General features: G+C 40.0%; 1 protein-coding gene across 1 annotated transcript; it reads left to right on the plus strand.

Annotated features, from left to right (window-relative positions):
- The first annotated feature begins 1389 nt into the window (after positions 1 to 1389).
- Positions 1390 to 4389, plus strand: LOC113007159 (uncharacterized). Its single transcript, XM_026143627.1, has 4 exons — positions 1390 to 2948; positions 3116 to 3283; positions 3404 to 3499; positions 3950 to 4389. The coding sequence occupies exons 1-4, from the start codon at positions 2805 to 2807 to the stop codon at positions 4265 to 4267; spliced, it is 726 nt and encodes a 241-aa protein (XP_025999412.1). The 5' UTR covers positions 1390 to 2804; the 3' UTR covers positions 4268 to 4389.
- The last annotated feature ends 5823 nt before the right edge of the window (positions 4390 to 10212 follow it).

Consider the following 10212-nt stretch of genomic DNA (forward strand, 5'->3'; position numbering starts at 1 on the left):
CTTGATGGTGTTGAAGTGGCCCTCTTCACTGTCATTAGTGACCATGACACGACAAGTCCAGTTCACTACCAACCTGTGAAAATCTCTGTCGTCATTGAAAGTGATGCCGTGTTCAGTCTCCCCAGATTTGGTGAAGCCTTCCTGGTAATGTTTGGACTGATCTATGCACCTCAGCTACCCCAAAGCCCTGACCAACACTTTAGAATTTACTCAAAAGATTTTACTTGGTCTAGAAAGTGGTAAACTGTCACCCAGGTTACAGACCCTCAAGAATGACTTGGTTATGTAGGAACTCATCTGAAAGAAGGATGCAGGGTGAAGCATTATAAAAGGCTAGTTCAAAGTTCTCTCCTTTTATCTAAATAATGCCTCAAAACGTTATTGCATTCAGCCAATAGGTCCAAACTATACAACGTGCCTTTGTTCTCATTAACATAATGCAAAGCAACACTAATGTTTTGTGTGTTTTAATGTTTTTCGTAATACTATTTCCAAAACATTGTGGGCTGCGCAAGATGACCTAAATTTCACTGTTTGATACTGGTTAATGTAAAACAAATAGCATTGTAATTCACTCAAATTGCTGCCCTGTTGCCTTATTCAGATATTCAGATATTATTCAGATATTAGCCAGAGAGCCAAAAGCCAGAGAGCCAGAGAGCCAAAAGCACATTTTGATATTATTTATTATTATTTGGCATTATTTTTCATTACTCTGACAGTTTTCCTGACTAAACAATTTTTGGTCTACTTATTTTAATTTATAAATGTTTTTGTTAATTATTTTTAATTTATTTATTTATTTATTTTTTAAAAAATGTATTTAATTTCAACATAGTGCTAAAAGGGAGCAGGCAAGATACTGTTCAATGGCAGATGTTTATGACTTTTGCATATTAAGTTACCGATACTCAGTGTAATTGAGGCAATCAATTGCCTCAAAAATTTTAAGTTTTGGGTCACATGTTTTTAAGTATCAAGTAGTCAACATATTTGACTAACGTGTACTTAAAATAATGACAACACAAACTAATAAACATTTGAGTTTTGTTAACATAAAAATGTTGTGGTTGTGTACTTATTTTTTATAAGTTCTGTGAACTTATTTCTTTGAATTTGTAAACTTGAAACTTTAAGTCATATTAACTGCAAATATTTGAGTTGACCGTTCTCAAAAGATACAAGTACCATGTAATCCAAACTTTTATGTTCTGGAAAAATTTGACTTTTGAGTTGATCAACTCAAAAAAATTGAGGCAAATTGCCTCAATTTTTTTGAGTTCTGGTAACTTATTCGGGTTTACAGTGCACTGTAAGACCGAATAGTAATAGTTTGATAAATGAAATGAGTTCCAACTACTTTAAAACCTGTTATAAGTTCATACACCTTTATTTTTTTGAGTAGTTTGAACAATTTTGTTTTTTCAAGTTATCAGTACTTGAATATATTGATTAGTTTCTAGCATTGCGCTCAAATAATTTGAGTTTTAACACTGACGTCACTTACGTGCCTACGTACGTACCTACGTGCGCCACCTGTTTCTTTATGAAGTGCTGGCAACCATCTTGGATTCCTCGCTTCGAGTGCGAATGCCCGCTCATTACCCCGAAAGAAACTTGTGGAACGTTAATATCCGAACAGAAATAAAAACATTTGTCAACGGGTTTTTTGCGGCATTGCCTTTGACGCTGGATAAAGGAGGCCATGCTATGGTATGTTACGGACTTTTGAACTGGAACAGCTAACCCTCTGCACTTGGCTAGCTGCATTTACCGCCTTCGCGGCATCTTCAGGAGCGCTTTGTGGTAAGTTTTATTTTTTCTGAAACTATAGTTCTCCGTTGTAATATGGGTTTTTATCGTCATAAATGTACAACTCTAGCAGGCATTTAAGAATTACATGCATGCGTCGTTTTATCCATGTCGGCTTGGCCCCAAAGTGTTTGCATGAATTATGCTAATACGCTCATATTTAGTATAACACATTATTAGTCCCTGGGACTAATAATGTGTTAATAACTTTTCTAATCTCTTACTATTTTAAAAGAAGTCTTTAGAAGGCATTTCTGGATTTGCAGATTATAAACTGCCTTGTGGTTAAATTGTTGAATCAATATGCACTGCTGCGCTGCTTCACACTTAGCGCATACGTGGATATTGATATTGGCTAGCCCATTTGCTAACTAGTGGAACTTAAAACTTACGTTTAGTTCTCTGGAGTTGTACATATTAAAACTGGGGCAGCAAAATTGTAGGCACAGGACATACTTACAAAAGCAGTGAATAATCATTACATAATTACGCGGTAGAACTTGGTTTACATTGCAAATAGTTATGTATACCAAGTTGAAATGTAGAATCTTCTGAACTGTAAAATTGTTGTGCCTGGTCTATTTTAGGTTAGCTTAAGGGTGAATCCATCAATAATATATTTACCAAACAGTTATTTTTTCGTTTTATTTTATTCTGATGCCCAGTGTTCATTAGTGAAAGACTTAGTTTTTTTTATCTGTCAGGGGCTGGGTCTGTGAACCAGCATTTTGAGTTTATTTTGTAGTTTTGCTTTCTTATGTTATATTGAAATGAGGTGAAGTTCTTGTATTGTTGTTATTATTAGTTAAGGTTTAGTTGAGTTCTGGGCTGGTTATGTTTCATCTGTGTCTCCTTGGTTGTGTGTCTTTTCTGTTCTCTGTGTAGTCTGTCTTGTCTTCTGTGTTTTACTGTTATGTCCATGCCAGGGCAGAAGTAAATTTTCAGGGGTGAAGATGCTGTTTACCTTGACCAGCTAAGACTACAGATTGTAGATGAAGTCGAGAAAAGTGAAAAGAATCCTGATTACAAAGCTGATGCTCACAACTTTGGCCTTGCAATGCAAAGAGATCATCAATGATGACCTACCAGTAGGTCAGATCCTGGATTGCTGGCCTACTCTGAAATCCCAGTCCCAGGTAAGAATGTATATAGATGTATCTAACAAGATGTATTTTATATCAACCCCTGTTATCTGGCCTGTCTGAACAAATTATGCCTTTGGAGTGTAAGGATTTTGATGTATTTTGCAAAGATTTATAGACTAATTGAAACTTGTAAACACAAATGTATCCTGTGTGTTCAGATCTGTGCAGAATTCCACAGGATTACAAACCTCCACCTGAAGAACCACTTTTATGCTGTGCTGGACCAACATGCTCCCCGGCTCCAGAGCTTATTCAGAAAGAAAGCTGTTTGCACAGGGAACGTGTCTGATGTCCTGTCTCAGCTCTTCAGAAGCTATAATCTCCAGGTTAGTGAGTTTTTGTCTTGTTTTTTGAGCTTCATTTGATTTGATCAATTTTTCAATTTTAATTACCATTCTTGACTAGGTTAGCCAATAATTTAAAATAAAAATTTTCTTGTGATGTAGGAACAAGCTGATATCCATGCCCAAAGTGCTGGTGTGCTTCATGCCCTCTCTGCCTATTTGTACGAAGACACCTCTACCTTCATCAAAACATGGGATGTAAGTTTTGGACAAAGTTGTGAACAATATCTTAGTAGCATCCTTGTTTAGATTTCTCAAAACATTATGACACTTTGAGAGTTTGAGAAGCATCTCCATGCTTGGATCTGTCTACAACAGTGTCCATGTCACATAATGGAAACACTACATGTTTTTAATGTGCGTAGACCTTCTATAATGTTCCTAGCCCAACCATACATCACTGTACAAATGAAAAAAATATATAACTCCTATTGACTTTCTGTTGTTATTGCTACGAAGAGGTATGACTTTGCTTTACTAAAAGTACTATTTTTGTCAGTTTGTTTTCTCAAATCTTGGTGTGTTGTGGCTTTTTTGTTGTTCAAACAATTGATTTCTGAGCTAGTAATAATCCAGAAATGTGACTTGTATAGATGAAACTAAGAGAAATAGGAATGCACTAACATGTAGTAATTTTGTTTTCTGTAGATGATGCATTCTGATAGACCAGATATTAGTGAAGTGCCACTTGGACTCCTCCTGATCAGAGCCAATTCCAGCGATGCAACATTCTTCTGCCCTGAGAAGACTGCAGTTTTGGTCGAGGGTAACATGATCATTGTTTTCACCACCCTGGCTGATGCATTTCTAGTAATATTTGGACTGACTGACGTCCTGCACCTAAGCTACCCAAAATGTTTGGCCAACATTTTTGACTTTATTCAGAAAGTTTTGATGGGTCTGAAGGGTGGGAAGTTGAAGCCCAAAGTGCTGAGTCTTAAAAATGATCTTTTGGCAGCAGAATAATGTCCAGGATTCCTACACAGCCCTCAAGTGCCTGTTAAAGCAAGTAATTCAGTTTATCATGTTTCCAAGTCTGGATAAGTTTTTTATAAAAAGAGAGAATAGAATAAAGAAATCTTTGCAGACTCTGTTTCATACTTCATTATCTAAAAGCCACATCCAAAGTAAAAGGGGGGATTTTATTATTTTTATTTATTCCCCCCCCCCCCCCCCCCCCCCCCCATCATCACTTGTGTTTTAGTTGATTTTGATTGTGTTTTTAGTCAGATAACTGTAAATCTATAGAGAAAATGAAGGACAATCTCATTTCTGGCTTCTAGGTGGGATCTTGAATGTCACTTAAGGAACGTTCCTCCTGAACTACTCATAACTGACATAAGGCGCTAAGGAGGTTTATAACACTTTATGTCTCTAAAGAAGTATTTTTCTATTTAAAATTTTATTGCTTTGTTGTTGAGACTGTGGTTGCACTCTACAAATGTGCATTTTGCATAACCACAGTACTGGCATATTAAAAAGGTTACCAATTATATTTCAGTGTATTAGCTGCACTATACTATTACTTTCATTCGGTTTTCCCACCTAATAATGCAGGATTTTCTTTTCCTTTTGTTTGTTTTTTTAATAAAAAGGCCATACTCATGTGTTAATCAAATTTGAATACTCTTAAAACATGTTGTGAAATTCTTTATTTCTAATATTGTAACCTTGTGCCAAAATTTCTGACATTATTCCCTATAAAATGTGGTGGATTTATGTCTTTGGGCTTTTTGTGTCAAAGTAACTCAATAAATCTGTAACTTGAATTTATATTTTCTGTCTTATGTTTTTACAAGTGTAATTATCTTGGGCACTTTTTTTTTTTAAATCAAATTCAAAACACAGTAGATTTGGATATTACAAGCATTTGTATTTAAAATTTTTGAGTTGTATTAGCTTAAAATGGTTAACATTTTGAAACTAAAAATTAATTCCTTAAAGTTACTTGAGCTAGATTTGTACTTGAAACTCAAAATATCAAGTAGAGAGTACTAAACCAAAAATGTGGATATAACATAAAAACATTTATCAATGGTACTTAAAAATATTTATCTAAAGCTAATAAATAAAGTGTGTTTATTTAACTTTTATTTTTAAGTTTTAGTTACTTAAAATATTTTATGTAATCAGTTTCACCAAAAGTTTTGAGTAAAATTAACTTATTGGGTTTTACAGCGTTGGTAGATCCCGCACTTGATGGTGACTTGTGCTATGGGCTTGGAGTTGGCCTCTAGTGTTGTACGCCACATCCCCATTGAGTTCCTGATGAAGGCTCTTAGGGTCCCATTGATCTTGTACAATTCTAGGCATTCCAGTATCCAGCTGTGGGGCATTGAGTCATAGGCCTTCTTGTAATTAATCCAGGCAGTGCACAGGTTGGTCAGTCTGGTCTTGCAGTCTTGGCTGATTGTTCTGTCTACCAGTAGCTGGTGTTTTGCACCTCTGGTATTCTTGCCAATTCCTTTCTGTGTCCCGCTCATGTATTGATCCATGTGCCTGTTCATCTTAGCCGATATGATGCCTGACAGGAGCTTCCATGTAGTACTGAGGCAGGTTATTGGTCGGTAGTTGGAGGGGACCGGTCCCTTCTTGGGGTCCTTGGGGATCAGGACCGTCCGGCCTTCAGTTAGCCATTCCAGGTGTCTCTCGTTAACTAGCAGCTGGTTCATTTGTGCTGCCAGACGCTCGTGGAGTGCAGTCAGCTTCTTCATCCAGTAGGCGTGAACCATGTCGGGCCCTGGTGCTGTCCAACTCTTCATACTGGAGACCCTTTCTTGGATATCTGCCACTGTGATGGTTACTGGACCCTGTTCAGGGAGGTCGCTGTGGTCTGCCCTCAGATCCTCTAGCCACTGAGCATTGCCGTTATGGGTTGCATCCTTCTCCCATATGCTCTTCCAGTATTGCTCCGTCTCCAGCCTTGGTGGTGCTGTTCTCTTATTGTTCCCTTGCCACTGAGAGTACACCTTTGCTGGTTCTGTGGAGAACAGCTGGTTTATTCTCCTGCCTTCTATCTCTCTGGTGTACCTCCTCAAGCGGCTGGCCAAGGCTGTGAGTCTTTGCTTGGCAGTTTCCAAGGCCTCAGGTATGGACAGCTTGCTGTATTTCTTAGGCACCTTATTTGTCGCACCTTTCTGCAACTCCGTTAGTTGGCTAACCTCCCTCCGTGCTACTTTGATCTTGCCCTCTAGCCTCCTTCTCCATGGAGGGTACTGCCCCTTGTCGCTGTTCAATTTGTAGCCAAGCATCTCACTGATCACTGCTGCCGTATTGTAGATCAGCTTGTTAGTGTCGGTAATCGTGGTTGTAGGTATCGTCCGTAGTGCTGCATTAACATCATCTAGCAGACCTTATGAGGGTACTTCACGTAATCTTGGTAACCGGCTACGGGGGATCCAGTTTTCAAGCTTGGCCATGATCCTATTTTTCAGGTCAGTTCCTCTCGCACTCAACGATCCTTCTCCTATCGCACAGTTATCATCACTATTACCTGTCACTACTTATTAAAAACACTTGCCTGGGGTGTTGGTTTAGCGCAATGGATGAGCAGGTGACCATGTGCTGTATGACCGGAGAGCAATAGTCCCAGGTTTGAGTCTGCTGCATGTTTTCCCCTCTCTCTCCCAGCTTTCCTGTCTACCTACACTGTCTCTATCAAATAAAGGCCAAAAGTTTATATTATGCTTTTTCTCCATGGAACTGTGATCCTCAAGTCTCCTGACCAAGACATAGGCCAGCAGGTAATTTAAGTTTTGGAAGCTGAAGTATGTGGCATATATATTTATTACATTTTATTCATCCTTCCAGTCAAGGAACACTCTTCCATGATGTTCTCCTTATTCAATTTAAATATATATAAATACAATTGCATACATTTCTGTATATAAGGAATTAAACATCCTAGCTTTTAGTCATCATCAGCTTTCATCATCAACTTTATTTATAAAGCACTTTAAAACAACCACAGCTGACACAAAGTGCTGTACATTGGAACCGTAAAATAAAATTACATGAGATATAAATAAAACACAAATAAAAGAAGAGTGAAATCATTAATTAAATAACTACTTCAATTAAAAGAGAAACTAAGTCTCACTGAGGTTAAAAGCCAAGGAATAAAAGTGGGTTTTAAGACGTGATTTAAAAGTGGACAGTGAAGGGGCGTCTCTAACATGCATGGGCAAATTATTCCATAATTTTGGAGCCACAATAGAGAAGGCCCTGTCCCCTCTGAGCTTCCTCCTGGATCTCGGTACCTCCAGGAGCAGCTGGTCAGCTGACCTGAGAGACTGACAGGGTATGTGGGGATGAAGAAGCTTGGAGAGGTAAGGCGGGGCAAGACTGTGAAGGCATTTAAAAACAAACATAAGAATTTTAAAATTAACTCTAAAAGACACAGGCAGCCAGTGCAGAGAGGCTAGCACGGGGGTTATACCGTATTTTCACGACCATAAGACGCACTGTACTAAAAGGCGCAGTCTCTCAGTTATGTGTGCCATTACTGTATTTAACACACACATAAGGCGCACTGGATCATAGGGCGCATACAAGTACCGTATGCGTATTTAAAAATAAAGCGGGAGCAAACCTGAGTTCGGTACCTTACTCACATTTTTATTACCAGTAATCGTCATCATCAACAACACACAAGCATACAAGTGTGCGTATTTAAAAATAAAGCAGGAGCAAAACTGAGTTTGGTACTCACATTTTTATCATCAATCAAACCCATCGAAGTCCTCATCCTCTGTCTGAATTGAACAGCTGCGCTAAATCTCCATCAAACATGCCAGGTTCACTTTCTTCACTGTCAGAGTCACTTTCCGTGCGGCTCCTCGGAAATGATGCCGGCTTTTGCGAAAGCTCGAACAACAGTGCCAGCAGACATGTTAGCCCAAGCATCTACAATCCATTGGCAAATTGTGGCGTAACTCGCCCGGCGCTGCCTCTTGGTGAAACTGTGGTCTCCATCGGTCATCCATCGCTCCCAGGCCGCTCGCAGCCTTACTTTGAACGGGCGGTTCACACCGATGTCCAGCCGTTGGAGATCCTTTGTCAGGCCTCCCGGAATGACAGCAAGCTCACAGTTCATTTGTTTCACTAGTTTTTTTCACACCGGCTGTGAGATGGGCACGCATAGAGTCACAGATTAAGAGCGATGGTGATGCGTGGAAAAAACCACCTGGTCTCCTTACATACACCTCCCTCAGCCACCCTTTCATCATTTCCTCATCCATCCAGCCCTTTTCATTTGCCTTAATGATGATTCCTGCTGGAAACTTCTCTTTAGGCAAAGTCTTTCTCTTAAAAATCACCATAGTTTCTGTCCATTAGCATGGCAGCCAAGCACAACAGTAAAAGAAGACTTTTCGTGCCCCGTTGTGCCTATCGCTACCGTGCTGGTCCCCTTCTTCTCCACAGTGTGACTCACCGGGATGTCAAAAGTGAGCGGGACCTCGTCCATGTTTGTGATGTGGCTGGGCTGGATGTTTTTGTCGCCGATGTGTTTGCTGCAGTAGGAGCGGAAGATGGCCAGCTTTTCCTTATAATCCGCTGGAAGTTGCTGCGCTACCGTAGTCCTGGTCCGGATGGAAAAATGGCACCGTTTCATAAAAAGTGAAAGTGAAACTGCTTTTAGCCGAATGGTGACCGTCGAAACGCTTCTCCCGCTTGTTCTTTGCTCGATGATCCACCGCTCGAGTCTTTCCTCCAACTCGGGCCACCTCGCCTTATGTCCGCGGAAACTCAGCTGCGTTTTCTTGACCTGCCGGAGCTTGTTTTCCAGCTTCCTCCATTTGCGAACCATCGATTCGTTAATCTTAAATTCTCTCGCCGCTGCTCGATTTCCATGTTCCTCCGCGTAGCTGATGGCCTTCAGTTTAAACTGTGCTTCATAAGCGTGTCTCTTTGCCATTTTCAGGGTTGCGCCCACACTTCACCGTTTAGCGTTCTCATGGTGTTCTCTACTACGTCCTCCTTACAACACACAGGGCGCACTGCGCTATAGGGCGCGCCGTACTTTTTGAAGAAAATCTAAGACTTTTAAGTGCGCCTTATGGTCGTGAAAATACGGTATGCTCTCTTTTTCGAGTTCCTGTTAGGAGTCGTGCAGCCGCATTTTGAACCAGCTGCAGACGTGAGAGCAATGACTGACTGACCCCCACATAAAGTGAGTTACAGTAGTCCAGGCGGGAAGAAATAAAAGCACGGATCACTGTTTCAAGGTGCTGCCTCGAAAGAAAAGATTTTACTCTTGCCAGTCGCCTTAAATGATAAAAACTGGACTTCACCACTGCTCTGATTTGGTTGTCCAATTTAAAATCACTGTCCAACTTAAAACCAAGGTCAGTAACAACAGATTTAAAATAGACTTCCAGGGATCCTAAAACAACAGAGGAGGACTCACAGGGACCACTGGGTCCAAACACCAACACTTCTGTTTTCTTTTCATTAAAATGTAAAAAGTTTAGAGCCAACCAAGCTTTAATGTCATCTAGACAGGTCAAGAGAGGTTTTATGGAGATGCCATCCTTGTGTTTTAGTGGCAAATAAATTTGGCAGTCATCGGCATAACAATGAAATGAGATCCCACACCTTCTAAGGATAGAACCCAGAGGCAATAGATACAGTGAAAAGAGCAGTGGCCCTAAAATTGAGCCCTGTGGGACGCCGCATGACAGAGGAGCAGAAGACGATTCGTAACCGAGAAGGCTGACAGAGAAAGTTCTATCTGACAAATAAGACCCAAACCAATTAAGTGCAGTGAAACCAATACCCACTACATCATGTAATCGAGAAATTAGAATATTGTGGTCTACGGTGTCAAAGGCAGCAGTTAGGTCAAGCAAGACAAGAACAACATGGTTACCAGAATCACATGCCAGAAGTATTCGAATAATGGTGTAATT

The sequence above is a fragment of the Astatotilapia calliptera genome, chromosome 15 (genome assembly GCF_900246225.1).
Source record: "Astatotilapia calliptera chromosome 15, fAstCal1.2, whole genome shotgun sequence".
Classification (NCBI taxonomy): Eukaryota; Metazoa; Chordata; class Actinopteri; order Cichliformes; family Cichlidae; genus Astatotilapia; species Astatotilapia calliptera.

Coding starts and splice junctions, on each gene's coding strand:
- LOC113007159 (XM_026143627.1), top strand. CDS start 2,805: ATGAAGTCGAGAAAAGTGAAAAGAATCCTGATTACAAAGCTGATGCTC. Junction 2,949..3,115: donor CTCTGAAATCCCAGTCCCAG/GTAAGAATGTAT, acceptor CTGTGTGTTCAG/ATCTGTGCAGAATTCCACAG. Junction 3,500..3,949: donor CCTTCATCAAAACATGGGAT/GTAAGTTTTGGA, acceptor TGTTTTCTGTAG/ATGATGCATTCTGATAGACC.